Source organism: Microtus pennsylvanicus, chromosome 15, assembly GCF_037038515.1.
Source record: "Microtus pennsylvanicus isolate mMicPen1 chromosome 15, mMicPen1.hap1, whole genome shotgun sequence".
Classification (NCBI taxonomy): domain Eukaryota; kingdom Metazoa; phylum Chordata; class Mammalia; order Rodentia; family Cricetidae; genus Microtus; species Microtus pennsylvanicus.
In genome coordinates, this window is record NC_134593.1 from 2,903,993 (window position 1) to 2,929,470 (window position 25,478).

At 47.8% G+C, this 25,478-nt stretch overlaps 2 protein-coding genes across 4 annotated transcripts; both read right to left on the bottom strand.

Annotated features, from left to right (window-relative positions):
- Positions 1–582: 582 nt before the first annotated feature.
- Positions 583–8,167, bottom strand: Myoz1 (myozenin 1). Of its 2 annotated transcripts, none has more exons than XM_075949743.1 (6): positions 8,062–8,167; positions 6,560–6,650; positions 4,719–4,897; positions 2,410–2,662; positions 1,900–2,065; positions 583–1,083 (listed from the first exon to the last, which is right to left on the bottom strand). In XM_075949743.1, the coding sequence occupies exons 2-6, from the start codon at positions 6,630–6,632 to the stop codon at positions 852–854; spliced, it is 903 nt and encodes a 300-aa protein (XP_075805858.1). In that variant the 5' UTR covers positions 6,633–6,650; positions 8,062–8,167; the 3' UTR covers positions 583–851. The 2 variants fall into 2 exon arrangements, with proteins under 2 accessions (XP_075805858.1, XP_075805859.1); XM_075949744.1 differs by having other exon boundaries at positions 6,560–6,671; positions 8,062–8,161.
- Positions 8,168–10,107: 1,940 nt separating this feature from the next.
- On the bottom strand, positions 10,108–19,513 carry Synpo2l (synaptopodin 2 like). Of its 2 annotated transcripts, XM_075949667.1 has the most exons (4): positions 19,253–19,513; positions 18,283–18,434; positions 17,368–17,882; positions 10,108–13,579 (listed from the first exon to the last, which is right to left on the bottom strand). In XM_075949667.1, exons 1-4 carry the CDS (start codon positions 19,487–19,489, stop codon positions 11,421–11,423), a joined length of 3,063 nt encoding a protein of 1,020 aa, XP_075805782.1. In that variant the 5' UTR covers positions 19,490–19,513; the 3' UTR covers positions 10,108–11,420. The 2 variants fall into 2 exon arrangements, with proteins under 2 accessions (XP_075805782.1, XP_075805783.1); XM_075949668.1 differs by lacking the exons at positions 17,368–17,882; positions 18,283–18,434; positions 19,253–19,513 and adding an exon at positions 15,458–15,601.
- Positions 19,514–25,478: the final 5,965 nt, after the last annotated feature.

The window sequence follows — 25,478 nt, forward strand, 5'->3', positions numbered from 1 at the left end:
GCGTGCGCCATCACTGCCCAGCTGAACCTTCACTTTCTTTTTCTTTTTCTTTTTTTTTTTTGTTTTTCGAGACAGGGTTTCTCTGTGGTTTTGGAGCCTGTCCTGGAACTAGCTCTTGCAGACCAGGCTGGTCTCGAACTCACAGAGATCCGCCTGCCTCTGCCTCCCAAGTGCTGGAATTAAAGGCGTGCGCCACCACCTCCCGGCGAACCTTCACTTTCTTAACACTCCGTTTTCCTTTCCTGGTGTTTCCTAACTTCTAATTGGCTACACAAAAAGATAATGAATACCAGTGTTGCCAACATTTATTTCCTAATCAGTGCACAATAGCTTCTCAGCTCTATACACATATGGGCCAGCCTGTGGTTTTACACTTGAGAATTTATCTCATGTAATACTGAATGATGTGTCTTTGTTTATACCTGATGAATGTGGTTTTGTGGGTGTGGTTATGTAAGCAACCGAAGCTCAGGTATGGTCTTAAAGTCTGAACAATGAATGTTTGATATTTAGCTCTAACTGGTCTTTGTTTATCATTAGTTTCAGTTTTCATCAGCCTTCAGATATAAGAGGAAGAATGAGTTCATTTCCTTGAAGTTTATTGACTGTTACCAGTGGCAGAGGAAATTCCATAAAAGAGCAGATTCCATATGGAACAACATGATGGAACTCAGCTGGTGAGGAGGGATGCTTTGGAGTGGAAAGTTGAAGGGTGGAAAGGCAACAGCTCCCACCCTTCACCCTCCATTGCCACAAGGACACTGGAGTAACAGTTGGGAAATCCTGTCCAGCATCCCCTCTCAAACTGGAACCAAAAAGGAGAAATGATGTGAATTCGAGGAGGAAACACTTCACAGCTCCTCTGTCTCTCCATCCAAGGGGATACCAATATCCACATTGTAGTCTACAGGCTCCCCAGAGCTCAGCCAGGGAATAGGGGTTCGATTGAAAGAAGGCCTGTTGGAGAGGTTCTGGTTGTAGAGGACCAGGGGTTCACTCAGCAGAGGCCCCAGGTCAAACTTGGGCATCTGGAAGGTCATGCGTTTGGAGGCCTTCTCATATCCACCATAGGGCATTGCTGTCCTGAGAGGGGGACATGTTACATAATTAAGAATCAGAATAAAAGAAAACAGTACTTTTTCCGTGAGCTATTACTCTGTTTTAAGGGACAAGAGTCTACAAACTGTAGCTAGAGATTGCTTCTCTGCTCCTGGTTCTTCTCAACACCCCATATCCCTGGTTTGCTTATCCCTCTAAAGTGACAAATAGAGTCTGGTGGGCTCTGCGTGCTCTCACGGACAGTTGTGACATACACCGTCATTTTAGAAAAAGTGGCCCTAAATACTGGAGGCCCAATAATAGGAGACCATCTTAGATTATAATATTCTGCCCCTTCAGCTCCACCCTCACTGCAAAGGGACAGTGGAGGGCCCAGCTGGGAGGAATTAACAACCAAATGCGAAGGCAATTTTGTAGCCCTCCCTCAGCCTGCTCACACAGATCGTTTCTCCATGGTCTACAACGCCCAGTTCTAAAACAGTAACTTGGAGAGGGGCATAGAAAAATAGAAGTACCCTGTGGGAAGAGCAATGAGATAGTCACCTTGAATGGTGTGGGAGCCAGAAGAAGCCTCCAACCACAAAATGTGCTAACCCCATTTTACCTTCAGAGAAACCAAAGCTCAAAAAAGCAGTGCCAAAATTGCTGACCAGTGAACTAACACAGATCTTGCTTCCCAACAAATCTTTCCTCTACCACATTGCTACAAGAGGCAAAAGAGCAGAGATCTTCCATGAAGATCCCATACCCCGTAGTCTTCTGAAACATTTAGCTATCATCCCATACCAAGTAAAACACAGCAAAAACCACACAGTGGAATATGTCTTCCCAATACCCTACCTGTTGAAGGACTTATATTTGGGGAGTTCAGCTTTGGCCCCATATGCCAGTAGGTCAATGCCAAGTTCCACTTTTTGCTGAGGGTCAACCCCCATGGCCCGATCCCATGGGGAAATATAAGTCTTGAACACAGTGATATGTTTTCCTTCTCCACCTGCCTGGTCACCTGGAAGCCATGAGAGAGAACATAAATCAAATAATAGCCGCTATTATTAGTAGTTAATGAAGGCTAACCCCGTATCCCAACATTAGGGAAGTTGCTGAGGCTAGAAGCCAGAGGTATAACATCCTGGGAATTGTATGTGGTTTATAACATAATGGTAGTCTGGGGTGAAATCTGTGACTAAATCTGAGAAGGCAGGAAAAAAACCTTAAAGATAAGGCTGTGGGTGGAACAGACACATTGATGTATCCTGGATACCTTCTGGGTCCAAGATGCCTTATTCTTCCTCTTCCCATACCCCAAATAGGTCCCATTCCTAGAGCCCAGGTGTTTGTGAGAATGCTTGCCTGTTCCTGGCTCTCCAATCCCTACTGTGCCAGGAGCGCCTCCTCTGCCAGCCTGGACCCCAGGACCACCTGCACCTCCAGCTCCAAAGCCAGAGCCCTGATGATGGTGGTGGTCAGAGCCATACTGTCCAGCAGAGCCACTGCCCCCAGCCTGGCCTCCTTCACTGCTGCCTTTGCCATAGGAGACCCCCTGGCCCTGGCCTGCTGTCTCCAGCTGTCCTCCCACTGTAGGAAGGAACTTCTGGAAGTGATCCTGAAAGGAAAACACAAAGCAGGAGGAAGGTTAGCAATGGGTATGTGAAATACACAGAGACAGAGGTACTCAGACAGGTAGGGGTGACTGGAGTCAATGACCAGCCAGAAGATCTCAAATTGAGAGAAATCTTCTCTAATAACTGCATAGAAGATCGTCAGCCTGAGGGAATTACTTTCCTCTAGAGGTTTCATTCCCTATTTATACCCCAGGGGAAGGCAGCTCATCTTCCACTCCCCCTTCCTATCCTGACAAGGCAAAGCAAACAAAGACATCTTCTCAACAAGAAACTGCAAGGATGAGTTTCTAGGGAGAAGCCAATTTTTTTTTTTGAAAAAAAGCAAAAAGATCTCTGTCCCTTCCCCTCTCAGTGTGCCCAGCAGTGAGAACTGTCTTTCCTTACTCCTCCCTCCCTATCCAGAGCTTTCTCACAGTGAAACTGTAGCAGGTGAAGCAGGGGAGGGTGGCCAAAAGGGCAACACTAGTTTTGGTTCCAAAGCCTAAAAATAACCCCACAAACTCCTTGAGGAGGCCTACCTTCCCAAGCAGTCCCATGCTCCACTGTGTTGTAACCAGACCCAGCCGAGAGGAGGGTCTGCTAAAGTTAGATATGTCCACTCAGCACTTTGACTTTAATTCTGCTTAAGGGCTAATGACAGACACTCCTGCCTTGACCACATCCCTGCAGGCATCTATTTCCACCGCCCCCCCCCCCCCCCCGGGCCACCCAGAGAAGGTGGAGGAGGAAGAAAGAAAATGGAGCCAACCCCCTCCTCCTTGGCTGCAACGTCCTGTGCCTGGCCTTTCTCCAATCCCTTCTTTTCTTTCTTTGGAGAAGTCTGACTAGAAGATGTGTAGTCTTAATGAAAGACGGTTTAGTCCTCTCTTTGGCATCCTTAAAGAGGAGACTGGACTTAAAAAAAAGATTTATTCAACATGAAGACAGCTATAAAACTCATCAAGCTCTTCTCACATTGACAGGTTTAACAAATTGCAAACTACAACTTACATTTCATTTCTTTTTTTTTTCAAAACAGGATTTCTCTGTAGCTTTGGAGCCTGTCCTAGAACTAACTCTGTAGACAAGGCTGGCCTCAAATTCACAGAGATCCACCTGCCTCTGCCTCCTGAGTGCTGGGCAGATTACCATTTAAATTTCATGTTCGGGTATAGAACAATATTTTTAGTATAAATACACCTTATGTGTTTAATGGAACATGTTTACATTAAGAAAGTATGTGTTGTGTTTTTACATTTAAAGTATAACACACTTTTAATCTCAGCACTCAGGAGACAGAGGCAGGCAGAGCTCTGTGAGTCTGAGGCCAGCCTGGTCTACATCGTTCCAGGCTGGCCAGACTTACATGGTAAGCGTCTATCTAAAAAAAAAAACTAATAATAAACCAGTTTATTTTATTATTCAAATCTTGTATTGTTTTTATGTCCAAAGTCTTACATGTTACAGGTAACATATTTACAGAAACTTTTCTCATACTCATTAGTAATCCTCCTCCCTAAGTCTCCTCAGTGACCCAGCTCATTGTATAAACCTGGAGGTCAAATTTAACTAGGTACTCTTTGGATTTTTGTTGGCTTGCTGTTTGCTTTGGGGACACTGGAAATCAAACCTAGGGTCCCATGCATTCTAAGCACCTGCTTTGCCACTCAGCTATACAATCAGCCCTGAGATTCTGTTGTTTTTAATTCTTGTTTTATTTTTATGTCCCCAATATTACAAAGAACTTACTTTACTAAAAAAAATATTTATTGTATCTTAACTTCAAAATAACTTCAAATCAGGTGTCCTATGTTTTATCTGGCAATGTTATTTTAATACTTATCCCCACTGGGGAGGAATTTTCTTCCTCTGGGTGCAGTACTCCTCGGCGTGCTCTGGCTCTAAGATGGCAACTAAGCTTCAGAAATGGACTCTAACCCCCACTAGAGCTGTTGGGAATGTATTATGTGTTGGTGGACTTTGGGGAGCCTGGGGCCTGCAGAGAGGCTGTCAGGAAAGGCACTGGGCTATGAGAGAGTGGCTCATGCCCACACTCACCATAGAGCTGTCGGAGAAAACATCGGGGTGGTTCTCATAGATAAATTTCTCCACCCGCATCTGCCGCAGCTTAAACATCTTGGAGCCTCGGTTGGTAAGTAGCGACAACTCCTCCAACATCACATCCCTTGGGACACTGATCTTCTTGCCCAGGTTCAGGCCCGAGCTTTCCCGTCCGCCTTGTTCAGAAGGTGGAGAAGAGGTGACAGAAAAGGGGAATTAGCCGGGCGGCGGTGGTGGTGGTGGCGCACAGCTTTAATGCCAGCACTCAGGAGGCAGAGGCAGGCGGATCTCTGTGAGTTCAAGGATAGCCTGATCTACAAGAGCTAGTTCCAGGACAGTCTCCAAAGTCACAGAGAAACCCTGTCTCGAAAATAAATAAATAAATAGAAAGAGAAACAGGGGGCTGGAGAGATGGCTCAGAGGTTAAGAGCATTGCCTGCTTTTTCAAAGGTCTTGAGTTCAATTCCCAGCATCCACATGGTGGCTCACAACCATCTGTAATGGGGTCTGGTGCCCTCTTCTGGCCTGCAGGCATACACACAGACAGAATATTGTATACATAATACATAAATAAAATATTTTTAAAAAAAAAAAAAAGAAAGAGAAAGAGGGAATTAAGGCTATCCGGACTCAGTAGAACCCCACCCCACAACTAAGTGCATAATCAAAGAGATAATTTAGGGGCAAGATGCTGTTATCTGACCAAGGTCTGTCTAGATTACAAGAAGTTTTTGTTTGTCTTATTTGTGTATATTTTAATTTTTAAAAGAGTTATTTATGCTTTATGTGTATGAGTATTTTTTTCTGCATGTGTGTTATGTGTACCACAGGTGGCCTGGCGCCCACAGAGGTCAGAAGAAGGCTCAGATCCCCTGGAACTGGAGTTACTGATAATTGGGAGCCACAGTATGGGTACTGGGAACTGAACTTGGGTCCTCTTCTTCAGTCCCATGTGGAATGTGTGTGTGTGTGCGTGTGTGTGTGCATGGGGGGGGGGGAGTTTGAGACAGGGTTTCACTATGTAACCTTGACAGGCCTGAAATTCACTATTAGACCAGGCTTGCCTTAAACTCACAAATTAGCTTGCCTCTGCCTCCCGAGTGCTAGAATTAAAGGCGTGTACCACCATACACGGCCCATGAGAACTTTTGATTTCCTGGTTTGGAGTTAGGGAGAATATAAGGGAACAAGGGTTCGGAATACTAGGGTAGAGAGGTAAACAGGGCCAGAGGGGCATTGGGCTTGGAATGGAAGGGAACAAGTATAAGGGACTATCATGGTCTCTGCCAGTGGGGAAATTATAGCATGGGAAGGGGAAGCTGATAGGCCAACACCATGTACAGCTGCCCATCTCTAAATACAGATCCTTGTGTTCTTCCTTCCTTTGCTATTCAGTGAACTCTGGCTCCAGAGGTATCAGATCTTCACGTTTGGTAACTCATGTACATCCCTGGGGAGTATGCCTGTGCAGTTTCCTATTTTAAATGCTTACACAAGTTCTTTAGCACTTAGAAAGAAACGAAGAAGTTAACCATTTGGTGCAGCCTAGCTTGTGTCCTCACATACACCTCACTGAGCATGGGTCCTGTGGTCCTGGACCTGGCTGAGCAGTGGAGCAGGGTATTGTTTCGGAGTAGTCAATGGAAAAGAGTTCTTCCTGCCTCTTCCTCCTTGCCCTTCTTACTTACCTCATCACTTCTGTCTCCCACACCCCCCATGGCTGGAATTCCTCTTATATTTTCACTTGGACTTATAACCAGTCTTATGTAATTTCTGGGACTCCTGAGTCAGGGGTGCACTTAAAAGTCCTGCATTAGGGAGCTATAAGCATGCCCTACCTCCAGTGAGCTCCATGATCAGCTTGCTGGATTTCCTCCTCTTGTTCGGGGCCGGGGTTCCCGAGAGTGGCATGGTGGAGATGGATTTGACCTGGAAGGAGTGGGAAGCAGGCTTGAAGGAAAGACGGAATGGGAAGGTGAGTGTGGAGAGCATGCTCACTACAGCCAAGCAGTGCTTCTCTCTTTCTGTCTTTTCCTTCCTTCCTTCCTTCCTTCCTTCCTTCCTTCCTTCCTTCCTTCCTTCTTTCCTTCCTTCATTCCCTTTCTTCCTTCCTTTCTTTCTTCCTTGAGATAGGATTTCTCTGTGTAGCCCTGGATGTCCTGTGTCCTGGAACTTGCTCTGTAGACTAGGCTGGCCTCAAACTCAGATATCCGCCTACCTCTGCCCCCCCAATTGGCATGTGCCACCACTTCCAGGCTTAGTACTCCTTAACTTGGGGTTATGGGCAAAATTTCTTGGGACACTGTGTGTGTGTGTGTTTCTCCAGTGCTGAGGATTGAACTCAAGGCTTTACGCATGCCACACAGGTTCTCCATCACTGGGCTATGCTGTCCACTCTCAGGTTTTCACAGAAATGTGTTTTCCCCCAAAAAGTAAAACTCCACTGGGGCTTGTTTTCTTTGGAATCAGAGCAGGAGGTAGAACTGCGCCCCTTTCCCTCCCTGTTATCAGCCTCTTGTACCCATTTTCCATAGATCCTGTGTGGGGAAGCAGGGACAGAGCTGGGGCTGAGGGCTGCGTAAAAGACAGCAACCCTGGCAGAGCAGTGCAGCCAAGTTTCCTGGGCCTGGCACAAATTTAAGGTCCTTATATATTCAGATATCAGCCTACAGCTATGGCTCCAGACTCTGCTCTCCTCCTCAGCCTCCCTCAACTTCCAAGGGGATGAAGAAATGTTCTGCTGGTGTTGAGGAGATTCAGCCAAAACATTCTCCATAGGAAGGAGAGGTTGTTGTTCTTCCAGGAGGCCAACTGGAACGTGGCCTGAGAGGTCATGGGTGTGTTCCTTGCTCCTTCAGGCACTCCTATCCCAAGCTGCAGACCTGGGGTGGAGAGTGAACTGAGGGCACTTGAGTACTGACAAGATGTCAGTTCAGCAATAACAAACATAGCAGTAGAGAATTGTGGGGGACAGAAACATAGTGATAAGATCCGGCTGTGGAGGGGACAAGCTAGGAAAAGATAAGAACTTCATTTTCTTCTTAACAATCATGCAATTTTCTGTGGAGTCTGTTTCCTAAGGACAACTACATTCTGCCAGCCTAGAGGGGTCTCAGGCTACCCCCTCCCATCTCTCAGGTACCTCCCCACCCATCCAGATTCCTCCCAACTCCTTAGGTCCCTTTCTTTCCAACTCTGTGGCTCCAACTGGACAGCTGGGAGCTGAGCAGAGATGAGGAGCGAGGCCACTCCTCTGGGATGGAGCACCACAATTGCAGACAAGGAGGTCAGAAGAGTGGGCTCCAGCCCCTTCATGCCATACATAGAGCTACAGACTTACCAGCCGCTCAGTTGGTGGTCAGCTTGCCCTGGGGTCCAGCAGCTTGGGAGGCCTTGAGCTGCTGTGAGCGACTGGAGAACCTGAGCTGGGCAAGCGTAGGGGCAGCACCGGCAGTGGGGGAGGGATGGTAGTTATTAATAGAGACGATGAGCACAAGCAGCTCAAATGGCACGGGGGGTACTGAGACCCTGGAACCAAGTTCCTGCCCTCCTTGCCCGGTGTTCAGGAAAGGGGAAGGTCTACAAGAATCTCCCACCAGGTTGTCTGAGCCAGAGATCAGTCTGCTGAGGATTGTGCCTCCTCTGCACCTTGAGCCTTAGGTCCAAAGATGCATTTCAGGAAGCAATTTAAGGCAGAGGCAGAGAGGGGGAGGACAGTAAGTGGCGGGTAAGATTAAGAGTAGGTAAAGGAAACAAAATAAAACCAGTAAACGTGATTTGTGGGCCACTCGGGGCCATGGCAGGCCAGGGCCGGAGGAACCCATGGGTATTTGGGGCCGGAGGGATTAAAGCTCCAAGTTTGAAGACAGGATGGAAATTTTTACAGTGGAGTTGCTTTTAGACTTCTTGAATAGGTGGGTTTTTCTCTGAGGGTTAGATTTGGCAGGATGAGGAACCAATTTAGTCAAATCCAGAGCTGATGATGTAGTGAAGGCCTGTCAGCCCCACTCCTTTTCTTTCTGGCATCTTAGCGCAGGGCTTCTCAACCTGTGGGTTGCAACCCTTTTGTAGGACCCACACATCAGATCTTCTGCATACCAGGTATTTACATTAGGATTCATAGCAGTAGCAAAACTATAGTTATGAAGTGGCGACGAAAACGGCTTTATGGTTGGGCGTCACCACGGCACAAGGGATAGTCTTAACGGGTGACAGTGTCAGGAAGGTTGAGAAGCACTGCCGCGGGAGCTGCAGGAATACCCTGGACACTTCCTCATCTTCCGCTCATGGTCTGAAGCCAGCTGCTTTTGTACCTCTTGCCTTAATAGCTACCCTGAGGAAATGGCTTTTTTTTTTTTTGGTGTGGGGGTTTAACTTAGTAAACATATATTGGTGGTACATGACTTTAACCCCACTACTCAGTACTTCCTACGTTTAAAGACAGCCAGGGCTACACAGGAAAATCTTGTCCCTCACCCTCCCAAAAGTTCACTTTTCACCTGTGTTTTATAGTGCTTCATTCACATTCACCCCTCCCCCCCAACCCCACGACCATCCCTTGTTCCCACGCCTCATAGGAAGTGGTTTTCTGAAACTTTCAGAATGCACGGGTCCCTCTGTCAGCTTCAGCCCTCATCCTTCCTGACCACACCCTTCTGCCATCCTATTCTTGTTATGTTGATTGCCCCCCCCCACTCGCCACAGCAGGTGGCCACTGCCCAGATCTTTCATCTTTGGTCCATTTCCTCCCAACCCAAGGAAACAGAAAAAAATAAATAAATAGTGAAAGGTAACTTTGTTATTACTACACATTCTTGTCAAAACAAAACTCAGAGCCTGGTCACCTATGACCAAATACCTGAAACAAAATACATGAAGACATGGTATTAGCCTGTGTTGTCTCAACCCTTCCTTTGGAATTCCCAGCTGCTGAACTTGGGAGCATCTGGTTACTGCCACAAACATGCCCCCTTCTGGTAAACTAAGTAACGACAGTTTCCTTCTCGCATTCCAGTCAGTCCCTAGATTCTCTATGGTAGTCTCAAGCCACATTCTCTGGTCTGTTCCATACCACCCACACCTGTCATTGCGTTCCCTTTCCGTGATTCCCAGAGAACATTTAACACAGCTACGTCCCCCAGGGATCCAGGAAATGCGACAGCAAAGGGCTCCAAGATCCTTTCTGGTTGCTCTCAGTTGTGCAAGCCGAACTACACCTTGAAAGAATGAGCTTCGGAAGAAGAGGGAGAGAGGCTCGAGGAGAGAGTGTGGGGATGGGAAAGATGGGAAGGCAGGAGGAGAGACAAAATCGGCACAGTGGGCTAGAGAAGACCACAAAGCCATCAGAATTGGGCATAAAACCAGAAGAGATGACAGCAACAGAAGGTGTGGGCATATGTTTTATTCTTGTGCACAAACCAAAGAATTGTGGTGCCCAATATTGGAAAGGAAAAGGTCGACTTTGAGGCCAAATGGCAGGCGTGGCTGGTGGTGGTCTTCATGGAAGGAGAGTCCTTACCCTTCTAGGACCAGAAATTAGGACCTGAAGCTGAACAGGAACAAAAGCTGGGCTTCTGCGGGTAGGGTAGGCCAAAAAAGAGGTCTGGGCCCAGTGTCTCCCTGTCTTTCCCAGATAGTCAGGAGAAGCGGCAGCCATGGAAGGTCAGATTCACAGGAGGTAGCACAGCCACCAGCTCTAACATTCGGCACACACCTCACACCGTTGCTCTGGCAAATGCTTGCATTCTCCTGAGCTCAGCCTGTCCCCCTATGCTCCCTTACACATAGCTGGTCTCCCTCTTGGTCACGTCACTCATTTCCCCTGCTCCTGGCTTTTGACTCACTCTCCCCATGCACTCTCTCTGTTCACCTCTTTTCTATCTTCAGCGGTTCAGAAGAAAAGCTCTACTTTCTGGATACTAACTTGCTCAGCACAGGACCCCGCTTGCTAACTTCCGGAACTCCAAAGAAATAGAATTCTTAGTTTTATTCCAGGTCTAGCTTGTATAACTCAGACCCATGAAACTTGTCAGACTTGTTAACATCACAATGCTGTGTCCCTGCTACAGACATCCTCTCTCGGGAGTTTTTCTGCAGTTAAGCTCTTGTCCCTCACAAGATCCCTGTGGAGCTATCTGGCCCTTCTAGTAGAAGGAAAAGAACTCCCCTCTTATCTTTGCCTCAAGAGAAGCTCACATATATGGTTAATTCATGCCTTTCCAGAGCAGATGTTAGCCACACACATTTGCAAAAGTATGAGCACACATGCGTGCGCGCACACACACACACAGAGAAACACACACATACACACATATGTGGAGTGAGGAGTGTGGAGGGGCTCAGGACACGGTTCAGTTGCTTGCCTAGTGGTGAGCTTTCTGCCTGAGATCTCAATGGTCATTTACAGTGCTCTTTTTGCCTAACACTAAAGTGCTGCCCACAGACAGAAACACAAATGGGGGGGGGGGGCTGCTGAGACCTCTGGGTGGAGAAGCCAGAGATCGAGCCAGGGAAATATAGAGAAGATACCAAAGCAAAGATAATAGGTTAAAAAGCAGCAAGCAGCACAGAGTTGAGAAACTGAAGGGGAACACTATCTCTGGCAAGAGGCGATGCAGGGATAAAAAGCCGGTAGTACAAAGCAGAAGAAATGTCTGGGACTCTAAGTTCCATTACTTGGTCCTGGGGCCTCTTCCCTGTTCACTGATGCCCTGCCCCAGGCCTCCACACATGAGCCTGCAACCCTGTTCTGGTGGCTGAGAACCGGGGCCTAGCTACTTGGAAACCACAGGAGCTGGGGGTGGCAGCAAAGCTCCTGGGAGACTCTTGAGGATGGTCTGGGTTAGTGACAGGGGGTGAGGCCAGCTCTGCCCTCCAAATTGGTTCATCCAATGTGGTAGCCGCTCTGGGGGCAAGAACAGTGGGAACCAAGGGTTCTGCAGTGGGCTGGGGTGCCGGAGTGGAAAATCTGCGGATCTCCTGGACTCGGGCAGTTTTGGGAGGCCCTGAAATGGGGCCAGGAGTTGAAGGAACCTCATCAAAACAGAACATTGCAGTTTTGAGTTGGTATGGCTGATGCCGCATGAAATCCAGGGCCTTGATACCCTGTTTGGGGGTCGCCCGAGGACCCTGGGATTGGGCCTTATTGGGGAGAGTTCGGGCAGCTTGGGGGAAAAAAGGTGAGAGTAGTGGGTTGTAAGCAATAGGGGGTGGGGCACGGATGTTAGGTGAGTATTTCCACGATGGGGGCAGTGAAGGCGTGGGAGAAGGACTTCTAGGGCGAAGGTTAGGGTTAAGGCTACCGCCAGGTGTATCCTCAACCACGTACCTGTCGGCACGGCTCTGCCGCTTGGCAAATAGCTCCCCACCCCTCCCCTGCAGCCTTGGGAGCTCCGGGATTCCAGCCAGAGGGGCCGACCCATTCACTAGCCCTTCAAGGAGCCCTTGAGAGGCGGGCTTAGGAGCCACAGGGGGTGGAGTCTTAGGAGTTGTAGGAGGTGGCGTTTTGGGAGCCATTGGAGGCGGGGTTTTCGGTGGCACTTGAGACACGGTCTTGTAACTCTTGCCCCCTAGTGGCTGCATGAAGTTACAGGCTTCAGCTCCAAGGCTCAAAGCATCCTCCTCCGTACCAGATTCCACACCACCCGCCCGAGGTTTTTCATCCAGGTTCTGCACCAGCGATAGCAGCTCGGGGTTGGGCGAGTTCTTCGGCTCTTCCTTTCCAGGTCGGAACATCTGCTTCCGGGTGCCCCGGCGCCGGGCCTCCTGCAGGATGCCAGTGCGGGCAGCTGGCACAGAGATGCGCTGCTCCCGAACGCTGGCAGACCCGGGGGCCGCGGGGCTAGGCGCCTCCGGGCGCACAGAGCTTCTCAGAGGCGCCGACAAGAAGATGGAAGCGGTGGAGGTCATGGCAGCTGCGCTAGCAGGAGCGGGAGGCTCTGGGGCGCCTCCCGGTGTAACGGGCCGGCTCGGGGCTGGGATGTACAGGGAGCTAGTAGCGGTTACGGGACCGCAGGAGCGTGGGGTGCTGGGAGCCCCAGAGACGGGCGTGTGGCCAGGCATTCCTGTGATGAAGCTGGGCAGTGGGGTGGGCCCCTGCAGAGGGGCTGTGAAGGGGGACGGGGCGGGGTTGGTGGCTCCCAGGCCTTCGTTTACCCTCTTAGGGGCTAAAGGTCTGAAAATCACTGAGGTGGTACCTGACCTTTGTCCTTGTAAACCTGGGGTAAAAGGCCTCGCTGACCTGTTAAAGATACTTGGCGCTGGGCTGGGGGCTCCACCACCCGGCAAGAAGGGGCTAGGGCTGACTGCAGGGGCCGGCAAAGGGCTGAGTGGGAGCACAGCTGCCTCTGGGGGAGCACTCTGAGCTCGAGGTGGTGACTGCAGACCCTGCCCATTTAGCATGGCTGCTGGGCTCACCTGAGCCAAATCCTGGGTGCAAGAGGCTGCCCGTTGGCGCTGCTGTTCAAAGAGCTGGACCCCTCGCCCAGAGACCTCGCTCAACTGCCCTCCCAGCCCGGAGCTCTCTGTTGTTCCTGAGTCCGCCCTGGCCAGCTCCATGTCCAGATAAGGGCTGTCCCAGTCGGACTGATTAGTAAGGCTGCGGGCGTCTGAGAAGGCCTCTTCGTCCAGCTCCGACTCACTCGTTGGGGGGAGGCCGTCCTCCTCCTCTGTTCCTGTCCCAGCTGCAGCCCCGAAACTCACTAGGGTGTACTTCTTGGCTCTCTGCCGCCGTTTCTTAAACATGAGCACCCCCTTGGAGTGAGGGTTGGGGGCTGCTGTTAGCAGGGATGCAATGGTCCGGCATTTGGTCTTGGCCTCCTTCACGCTCTTCTCCTGGAGACTTTCTGCCCGTTGCAGTTCTGAGGAGGAGATCAAGAGGTAGAGTAATCAACCCTATTCTAATTCTGCTCCTCAAAGCTCTGACCTCCTGTTTTTTCCGCTGAAAGGAACCACAACGTCTCTTGCCTGTGGCAAAGTCCTCTGACTTGGAGGCAGACTGGAGGGGAAAAGGTGAAATCAAGGACAGGACACTGCCCACACCGCAGCTCTTCTGCCCCCTCTGTTGCACTCACGTTTTCCAGGAAACGAGCCTTATCCACGCCACACATTCTCCACCTGCCTCCCATTCCTGACTGGCAGTGGAGTGGGGGAGGGGTTATTCTAAGGCAGGGAGGACCCATCCCTGAGAGAAAAGTTAAGGGACACGTCTCCTACCATACTATGTAAGTGGATTCCTCACACCTACTACTCCTTTAACCAGAACACATAGATTCCTTTTGTCTCAGGGCCTCTCTACATGTCCCTTGCTGTTCTGGAACTCGCTGTGTAGACCAAGTTGGCCTCAAACTCACAGAGATCCAGCTATTGCTGCCTTCCAAGTCCTGGGATTAAAGGTGTGCACCTCTGTGCCCAGACCAACACACAGGTTCTTAACGAGGCCCTTCATTCACAATTCACAAGGTCACATCATAAACACTCCTAGAAGCAGCTCCCCTCTACCACGTTAATATCAGTCTCCTGAAAACCAGCTATGGGACATATTTCCTCCATTGAACTTCCATATTCACAATTGTCCCAGCTTACATACTCATCAGTTCATTTATACCTATACCCTCATATGAACACAGAGTGGCAAACACATCTGTCAAATACATGTTCCAGGTAGGACTTCCCAAAGTTTTTCCCGTAGAGACTCTGGTTTAGTGTCAATAGGATTTTAGAACTGACCTTGGCCCTCCTAACTGCTAGAATGTTCCTTTCCATCCAAGCTGCAGGTCAAGCCAAAGTGCTGCTCTCCATGGCAAACCCCCACATCTTTAGGGGATTTCAAGGTCAGCAGGTAAATATATTCTCCTTTCTCACAAGTTGGTGTTGGCTCTGGGGTAGACAGCTTCAGAGGCCAAAACTGTTTCCTTTCCCATTTGCCTAGCCTTTCAAGTGGAGATCTCAAAAGAGGAGCATACCTTTAGGTGGGCATGAGAAGATCTGTGTGCTGAGGAACCAGGGCAGGACTTCATATGCCACGTGGGGCCTGAGTAGGTGGGGCCAGGAAGTAGGAAGAGCTGCCCTGCTATAGACCCCGCCCTGGACGTGGATCCTTTCTGGTCTGTGATCCCCAGTTCCTCCTGGAAAATTCTTGACATTCCATCTACTTTTCCTCTCAAGATACCAAGCTGCTTTCTAATTAGGGTCCTCATTCCTTTCGTCCCCACGTGTATAACACAGAATAGTATTATGCGTGAGAGAATAGACACAGGAGTCAGACTTTAGTTTTGGGAGAATTACTTCATCTCAGCCGTTTACCTTCCTGTAAATAAGGGCATTATTGCCTAGCTCTTCATAAGATAACCTTGTGCACAGTGAGATGAGTAAACAGCATTGACACGCTGCCAGAGCCCACGTGAACAGCCATTGTGCTGTCCTGATTGTAAGCTGCCCCTGTACAACAACACCAAGTGTTCCCACATATCTTCTCCCAGATTTGCACGTACGTGGCCCCTTGTATCCCAGGGCACCCCTACTTCTCTCTTCCTATGAGTGTCCCACAGCTCGTGTGGTCATAAACCCATCAACCCATTCTGAGAAAAGGGTGGTGACATTTTCCTGAATGAATGAGGGAAAGGCAGCAAAAAGAGGGTAAGAGAGTGTGGCCTTTCCCAACAACCACCCTTCCTACACTGCTGAGACACTGCCCTCCACTCTAACCCCAGCAACCCTTGAGTGGGAAAGGGTAGTACCTGCATAGAATGGGTCTTGGAGCTCAGGAACTGGGTCTTTGTCGCAGCTGGCTTGGCTGAGGGGCTCAATGGCCTCCATGCTGAGAAAGGCAGTGCTGGCTGGAGCAGGACCAGCCTGAGTCACCCCCAAGGCCTTTTAAAGCCCCTTTGTCTTGTCTCCAGAGCTGGCAGCTGAATGAACTCACTGAGCTGTTTTTAGAACCTGTCCCCCTCCCAACTTCTGGTGTGATAGACGTGGGCACCTGCCTCCCCTTCCCCTCACCCCACCCCCTCTGTACTGTGAGGTCTGCTTGGCTAAAAATAAGCCTGAGCCACTAAATAGAATCTTGCCCAGCATGATGGGAAGGGAGGGGTGCTAAAATGAGAATTAGGGATAAGTATGGGATCTTGAACATGCATTTGGAATTTCTTTGTAGGATATGGGAACACTCTTAGGATATCAGACTATAAGCTCCCACATGTTTAGCCTCTATGCAAATTTAAAGACAGAATTCCTTGAAGTGAGAATCAGAATGGTGAAGAGAGAACAGGTAACCAGGGAGAGCGAGTCCTGAGAGAGAACAGGTAACCAGGGAGAGCGAGTCCTGAGAAAAGAGAACAGGTAACCAGGGAGAGCGAGTCCTGAGAGAGAACAGATAACCAGGGAGAGCGAGTCCTGAGAGAGAACAGGTAACCAGGGAGAGCGAGTCCTGAGAGAGAACAGGTAACCAGGGAGAGCGAGTCCTGAGAGAGAACAGGTAACCAGGGAGAGCGAGTCCTGAGAAAAGAGAACAGGTAACCAGGGAGAGCGAGTCCTGAGAAAAGAGAACAGGTAACCAGGGAGAGCGAGTCCTGAGAAAAGAGAACAGGTAACCAGGGAGAGCGAGTCCTGAGAGAGAACAGGTAACCAGAGAGAGTGAATCCTGAGAAAAGAGAACAGGTAACCAGGGAGAGCGAGTCCTGAGAAAAGAGAACAGGTAACCAGGGAGAGCGAGTCCTGAGAGAGAACAGGTAACCAGAGAGAGTGAATCCTGAGATTTCAGAAATGACAAAAAGGAAGTCTGTGGAAACAGAATGGGAGGCGTAGGACAGAGAGAAACTTCACTAGATTCCATTCTGTTTTTGTTTTGTTTTGTTTTGTTTTTCGAGACAGGGTTTCTCTGTGGTTTTGGAGCCTGTCCTGGAATTAGCTCTTGTAGACCAGGCTGGTCTCGAACTCACAGAGATCCGCCTGCCTCTGCCTCCCAAGTGCTGGGATTAAAGGCGTGCGCCACCACCGCCCGGCTAGATTCCATTCTGTAGCTCACATCAAAATAGCAAGAACCTAGTCGGGTTGCGATGCGCACTCGGGAGGCAGAGGCAAGTGGATGAGTTCGAGGCCAGCCTGGTCTACAAGAGCTAGTTCCAGGATAGGCTTCAAAGCTACAAAGAAACCCTGTCTCGAAAAACAAAACAAACAAACAAAAACAAAAATTCCTTCCCAACTTCCTAGAGGTCTCATGATTACTCCCAACACCCCGTTAGTTCCCAGAAATCCCAATGAACTCACAAGTGTCAAAAGTATCATTCACACCATGCCTACAATTAAAACTGTGCAAAGCCCCTAGAGCGCGGCCTGCTTTCAGATTCCCTGCCTGGAAACTGTCCTTTCTCTTCCCTTCATCCTGCCATCTAGCAAAACCACCGCCATCACAAACGTCAGGCCCTCACCATTTCACCTCTATTATTTTTGTTCTTGGTTTGAGCCACTAAGCCATGTAAAAATAACAGTTGTAAGATAACTAGGACCCTGAGTAAAATAATTCTCCTCTTCCTCATTACTTTCTCAACTTGTCCCAAAGACTGCTTCCAGGGAACATGAGGTAGATATGATGTGTGGATGAGACTTAGGACTCAGATCCTGATTGAGAACAAAAAAATCAGGCACTCACTGGCTTGCTTGGCCTTTTGGGTGTAGGTGGCAGTAAGATCTTCTCCCACTGGGTGAGGGACAGGACCCACCATAGGGATGAGATGAGGACCAGGCCGGAGTGGACCATGGGGTAGCAGAAGTGCTTCCGCAGGTGGTAGCTGAAGGGCTGTTCCTTCCTCCCAAGATGGGGAGCTCACACGGCTGTCACCCTGGCTGGGAGAGCCAGTTTTAGCAGGTACTGGTTCTGCAGGACTGTCAGACAGGTACACCTCATCAGGTGTGGCTCCTGGAGGGACGGGCCTTGTGGGACCTCGGCGGCGGGTTCGGCGGGGTTTCTCCTGTGTGGCAGGGCCATCAACATCACTGTCTGTCTCTCCATAGTAAGCTTCACTGTCAGGAGGTGAACGAAGGCTCCCAGGCTGAAAAGCCTGGGGAGCAGGAGCACCTGGGGGCTCTGGACTCAGCGGAGATAGGGGTGACAGCACCCGAAGCTCCCCTGGAGATGGAGATCTCACAGACCCTTCATCTGCTACCCTGCATGGAAAAGATGAATTTGAAAGAGGGTCTAATGGTTACAGGACTAACAGCTCTGGGGGGGGGGATCTGGAGGGATGAAGGAGCAAGGCAGGGGAGAAAGGATACTGGCATATGGCTGGAATAGGTGGGCTAGGAGAGAGGGATCTGACGACTTTGAGGAAGATGTGATAAGGAACGGGAAAGGATTGAAGTCCACCAGACATTCAAATACCTGCTTGACACCCCATCCCTCAGTTGCAGATACATTCCATTGGGATGTATATACAAACATTCTTCAGCAGAAAAAGTAACCAGAAATAGGTACGTGTTAGTTACCGAAGTCAGGTCAGTGAGACATAGAGCTGAGACAGGCAAGATGAGACCCAGGCTAGAGAAAAAGGAGGAGAGGACTTCATACCTCCTAACAGTGAGGACGAGTTGATGTCCTGAGGCATCGATGAGGGTCATGGCACTGGCATGGGAGAAGTTTGTGCAAGAAACTCCATTGATTGCCAAGAGCTGGTCCCTCTCTCGGAGTCCTGCTCTTCCAGCCTGGCTCCGTCTTCGGATCTAAGATGTTGGAGGAGAGATTGTGGATCATGGGGAGCTCCAATGAGAGCGGAATGAAAGGACAAAAAAGGCTTTGTTGTTGTTGTTGTCTTGTAGGGCAAATAGAGTAAGGAGGTGTCTGGGGTGCAACTAAAAAGACCTGCCTAGAGGTATTCTGGGAGATTGTGACACAGGGCTATCATTTGTTGAGTTCTCCCAATGTTAGGCACTGCACTATATGAAATATTGCACCTAATTCTTAGTTTATACAGTTGGTACTATCATTACCCACGTTTTACAGCCCAGAAAGCTAAGCCTTTAGGGTAAAACTGTAAGGCTGATGACTTAATCAGCAAGCCTAGCACCTAATCTTGCCTAGTAAGAAAATGGATATGACTTAGGGAAAGAGGAGCATTGAAGGCATTGGCAGGGCAGGGCAGGGCAGGGCAGGGCAGGGTTGGGCTGGGAGAGACTGCCTTAGCTTGTCACACATCAAATTAGTCAGAGAGAAATGAGAACCTTCCCTACATTCCTGAAGTTTGGAGTAGATAAGCTCACACACATAGGGGAGCAAATACTGGATGAGCAGACTCAGTCTCTTCTCCCACAGTGCTGAAGCAGGGCCTTCCTTGTCTTTGCTTCTAGTCTTCCAGGAGCTTGTGGGCACAGTCTGCTCCCTATAGCCTTGAGCATGCTTACCTGCCCACCTGCCCACTACCTCTTCTTCACAACCTCCCACTCTGCCCACACCCACTGGCCCAGAAGGCCACCACATGACTCTTCCCAAGTTCCCTTAGGTTCCCTTTTTATGAAATATCACTTTAGGGGCTTTCCCTTACCTTGGATACCTGTAAAGGTTTCTTCTGTTCAGCCCCCCCCTGAAGCCGGAAGCCCCAGGGTGCTCCCCCTGCTAATGTGACCTGTACCTCCTCCTCAGCACCCATTGCACAGCTTGGCCCGTGACCTCCGGAGTTTGGACAGTGTCCCTCAGAGACAAGTTGAGGTGCTGGTACCCCGTCCGGCCTGCCTATCTGGCTGTCTTGCTTCTGCCGACCCAGGCCTACACACACACACATACACACACACACACACCACACGCCATAGGCAGGCAACTTGGGCCTTGGATCAGTACAGTCCAGTACACTTGTCCTGTCAATCACCCGTTGCTTAAAATAGTTGCCGGCTGTACTCTTCTCCCTCTCCCAGCTATTTTACTCCTAGAACTAATTATAGTACAAACTCCTGTCCTCCATGTCCTCCCTTCTCCCGCACAGGCCTTTTTAGCCAGGGCTCAGTATCAGATCTGTGGGACTTTTGACTAAGTACAATCTTTCAGGCACCATACCTTCTCCAAAGCCCACTGCACAGTGAGAGCAGGAGAGAGGATTCAGCCCCAGAGCTAGCAAGAAGTGACGGGGTTTGCTCCTTAAACTCCTTAGGGAAGAACGCCGCTTTGAATTTACTATTGAACCCGAACCTGCTTGTGCACGGCACAGGATATTAACTGTGGAAAGGATGACTTTTGTGAAAGAGTAAGAGTTTAATCCCAGCCCTCGAGAGACAGAGTCAGGTGACTCTCTGAGTTCCAGACCAGCCTGGTCTATAGAGCAAGTTCCAAGACAACCAGGGCTACACAGAGAAATCTTGTCTTGCAAAACAAACTAACAAAAAGAGTAAGTTTATACATCGAGTGGCCAGATATGAGGAAGCAACAGACCCAAGCCTCAAACCTTCCTCCAGAGGGGACAGTTGAGGAATATGTATAAGTTAAAGACATCTGTTAGATGGCTCAGCATTTCAAGCTTGACACCCGACCTGAGTTCTAGCCCTGGAACCCACAAGGCATGGTGGAAAGAAGAAACTGACTCCAAAAGTTGTCCTCTGCCCTCCACACATATGTTGGAGCATTTGAAAAACAGCAGCAGGACAGTCTGAGGTTGGGGAAAGGTGAGTGGTGGTGAAGCAATCAATAGGTTCTCTGCACATCCCCCCTGTGACAGTAGGAGTTGAATCAGGCTTGTATGCACCGTGTGAGAAAGCTGGAGTTCTGCGCTATAGCCCAGCCTTTATAGTTCTCTGTCAGATTCATGTATGTTTGGCTCTCTGATATCAAGCAACCACTCACCACACATTTGCAAAGCCCAAGTGAAGAGTTGGTTATTTCCATAAAGCAGCCTTCAAGCCCTGGAAGGGGAAGTAATCCATAAGACTGTTAGTATTATGACCCACATACTGTTTCGACAGCAAGGCTAGTGGGAGACTAATAAGACACTGCTTGGCTGTGTAATTTATAAACTAGTGATTTTAGTGCCATTGAGATGGCTTAGCGGGTAAAAATTCTTCCTGTGCAAGCCTGACAACCTGAGCTTGATCCTTGAGAGCAGAGTGGAAGGAAAAAACTGTCCTCTGACCTCTATATCTGAGCGGTGGCAGAAGTGTGTCAACACCCTTGCAGACACGTCACATAAAACAATACAGTTTTAAATTAGTGAAAAAGAACTAAAACTAAGTGATCCAAGGTGGCTGATGCAGGTGTGTATCAGTAGTAACTGTAACTATGGAAATCTGTCTGTCCACTACAGGACTGGGTACTAGGTGGAGGAATTTTGATCATTTCTGATTCAGTTGTTTTGCTACATCTTTCTAAAAGCCGTTTTCTGGTCATCTTCCAGCTTCTCCCCGATAGGATTAATTCTTCCTTCCTTGGACAACATAGGTATCTTGAGCACACTTCCATTTTTCAGCCAATCAGATTATTTATCTGCCTCCTAGATCATTAAAAAGTTGAAGACAAGGAATGTGTGCTGATGTAGTCCACAATTTGACTTTTTGCTTTGTTTTTCTTTTGAGGCCCAGTCTCATGTAACCCAAACTGGACTCTGAACTCTTGATCTTTCTGCCTCCACCTCCCAAATCACACGTTGTATGTTATTATATTCTGTATCTCAGGCTGTTCTCAGCAAATGTTTGCTGAGCTAAATTACTATCACAATACAAAAGGGGAGAGGCTGTGGAAACATGGTCAGAGATGTGTGTGTAGACAAGCAACTGTTGATATCATTAAAATCTCTACTTGTTTCTAGGTTTCCACTGCACAAATGTGTCCCACATTTTGAAACCTCTTTCCGTTACAAAACATAACATTATCATGTTGTAACTGATTAACAATGGGTAAGGTTTGTGGAATAGCTCTTCTGCTGGTGTGATAAAAGCTATTTATCTTGGTTATGATATACTTATAAAAATCAGAATTTAGCCAGGCAGTGGTGGTGCTTTAATTCCAGCACTCGGGAGGCAAAGGCAGGGTGATCTTTGTGAGTTCGAGGCCAGCCTGGTCTACAAGAGCTAGTTCCAGGACAGGCTCCAAAGCTACAGAAAAACTCTGTCTCAACCCCCCAACCCCAGTCAGAATTTAGAGTTAGAAGAACAATATCTGAGTTCTTGTTACTCTATTGTTTATCACTATAACTTTATAACTTGACTATCAGTTTAAAAACATCTAGATATCCCTCATTGACTATTCAAATATTTATATTATTTTAAATTCTGTGTCTCTGTGTGGGTATGTGCATGTGAGTTCATGAAGAAGGCATTAGATGGCCTGGAGCTGGAGTTACAGGCTGAAGCTTCCCAGTGTGGTCTGAGGAACCAAATTCGGGTCTTTTGCAAAAACAGCAAGCATTTTTAACTGCTGAACTATCTCTCCAGTCCCATATATTTATTTATTTACTGATTTATTTATTTATTACCAAGTAATCTTTTACTTTTATTGTACATATCAACATTTTACAGAAATAAGAGTTAATCTGAAATTACACATCTTCTGATTCCTTTCACTGTATTATCTTTAATTTATGTTATGTGTGTGTTTGTTTAATGAATACATCTGAAGTCCCCACTACTTAGGAGACTGAGGCAAAACAATTACCTGGGCACAGAAGGTCAAGACCCAACTGACTGGACAACATAAAAAAACACCTTAAAAAAAGTTTAGTACTCCCTGTAGGTCAACCACTGTGCTATACCAGGGGCTTTAACTAATACTCAGTGCACAGCAAAATCACCCAGAAAACTTTGACAGCTATGGGTTCCCTAAAATAAGACACACACACACCTTCAGCTTTGGGGGCTTCATTGGTCTACTTCACACCCTGGGCAAATACCTGCTATTGAGCTCCACCCACACCTATACATTACAGATGGTTGTGAGCCACCATGTGGTTGCTGGGAATTGAACTCAGGACCTTTGGAAGAGCAGGCAATGCTCTTAACCTCCGAGCCATCTCTCCAGCCCCGCATTTACTGTTTTGAGACAAGGTTAGCCTAGGCTAACCTTGAACTTGTTATAAATGGTGTTTGAAGTTTTGATTCTCCTGCCTCGGTCTCTAGAATGCTGGAATGACAGGCATGTGCCACTATGGCTAGTCAGCACTAGTGTTCTTGTTTTGTTTCGTCAGTAACATTTTTTTATGTTTATTTATTTATTATGTATACAATATTCTGTCTGTGTGTGTCCGCAGGCCAGAAGAGGGCACCAGACCTCATTACAGATGGTTGTGAGCCACCATGTGGTTGCCGGAAATTGAACTCAGGACCTTTGGAAGGGCAGGCAATGCTCTTAACCACTGAGCCATCTCTCCAGCCCCCTCGTCAGTAACATTTTTAAGAGCACTACAGACCATGCTAAATGCCAAGTTGAGATACAGAAAATTTAAAAATGCAATTTGTAGCCTTGATCTTCAAGCTTGTGACTCCTAGCTCTGACTAGGAAGTGTGTAACTTCAAGCCAGACAGATTACATCTACTTCCTTACGGTGAAAAGATAAACAGGATAAATCATGTAAATGCTAAAGTCTCCCAGTTGCCCAGACTCCCGAAATAATCACACAAAACTATATTATTTAAATCATTGCTTGGCGAATTACTTAATTGTATTGTTAACTAGCTCTTATATCTTTGGCTAACCCATTTCTATTATTTTATATTTTACCGTGGCCTACTGGCATGGTTCCATTTAAGGTGAAGGCTCAGCCTTGGGCAGGTGCTCAACAAATGTTAGTTGCATTTGGCAAATTATTAAACTAGACAAATGTTAGTCAGTAAGAGAATTATCTAGGAGGGAGACATCTGTCAAGCTTAGTGGCAGGGACTTAAGGAACTATTGTTTGCTGAGCCCCATCTCCAAAACTGAACTACATCTAGATGGATCAGAAGTTTACATTTTTAGCCAGGTTTGGTGGCATATGCATTAATCCCAGCACTCTGGAGATATGGGCAGGAGGATCTCTGTGAGTTCGAGGTCAGCTAGGTCCACAGAATGAGTTCTAGGACAGAAGGGCTATGCAGTGAGATTCCCTACTAAAAATAAATAAATGAATGAATGAATAAATAAATAAATCCTGGTAGTGGTGGCACACACCTCCAGCACTGGGGAGGCAGAGGTAGGCAGATCTGGGAGTTCAAGCTAGTCTGGTCTACAGAGCAAGTTTTAAGACAGCCAGGGCTACACAGAGAAACCATGTCTCAAAACAAACAAACAAACAAACCAAAAACTTAGAGACAAGAAAGAAAGAACAAAGAAACAATGACATAAGGAAAGAGGGAGATGGATACATTTCTAACAAGGCTCAGCTGATACCGATACCATCGTATCAGGGTCCACTGGACAGAAACAGGGCTGGTGAAGGCACCAGCTGCTCTTGCAGATGACCTGGGTTTGATTCCCAGCATCCACATGGCTTTTGAACTAATCTGTAACTCCAGTTCCAGGGGATCCAGTGCCTCCTCTTCTGGTCTCTGTAAGACGCACAAATACACATTCAGGCAAAATACCCATACATAAAAAAAAAAATTAAAGACAACAAACTGGGCAGAAACAATTGTTAGTAACCCATATGCAAACTGAAGTACCCATTTTTTTCTAAGTATGCACTACTGTATAACTACCATTACATATGAAAGCAAAACACTTTGCTTACTCTATTCATGAGACCTATGATCTGAGTTGGCCCAAAGAAGTGCTTAAAGCTGTATGGATAAATAGTACTGAAAAAATTACAGTGCATGCACTGGGGATGTGAGAGTATAAAGACTGGGAATTCAAGGTGACCCTCAATTACACATCCAGTTTCAGGACAATCTGGCTATATATTGAGATCCTGTCTCAAAAATCTGTCTAGGGGGAGAAAGAAAAAGACCAACAATTATTATTTACAATTCTTTTCTCCTTCTCCTCTTCTTCTTCTAGTTTTTTTTCGAGACAGGGTTTCTCTGTAGCTTCTGGAACTAGCTCTTGTAGACCAGGTTAGCCCTCGAACTCACAAAGATCCGCCGGTCTCTGCCTTTGAGTGCTGGGATTAGAGGCCTGCGCCACCACGGCCCGGCTACAATTATTCTTTAAAAAGTTTTATGATTACTAAAAGAATTGTAGCTTTTTAAACAGAGAGCAGGGAGATCTTTTGATTCTGATAGATTTTTGCCTCTGTAAAAAAAGACACAGTACGAAATGGCAAATAACTAATCTTTATTGAACACTATATTAGGCAGTCTTATGAAACGTTTTTAAATTCATCTCAAATTACCGTTAGGCATTCTTTTCATAAATTGGGGCAGAAATTGTCCAAATATTGAGCTAATGGGCTTAAACTCGAACACTTAAGCACACAATCTCATAATAAGGGCTAGTACCCTGCCACCACCGCGTGGCTCAAAGGTCAGTGGGGGTGAGATCTACCTGAGGGACGCAAATCAATGGGGGTGAAAGGTTAACAGGAAGTGGCTACGAGACTAGAGGTCCTTAATAGTTCACGGCATGACAGAGGGAGCGTTACTAAAATAGTCTGACCTAGTTTTCTCAACACCCTCTCAGCTGGTAAAGCCATAAAAAGTCTGGAATATCTGGAAGAAAAAAACCTGTAAATTTCAGCGATGCCTCTCAGTGGCCATAACAGGAAAGAACAAAGGCGCATGCGCAGCATCCGGGCTCCCGGAAGCGTACCTAGGGCCGACGTGGCAGAAGGAGTGGCTCCCGGTCCTACAGCATGGGGCGGAACTTCCGGGGACGGC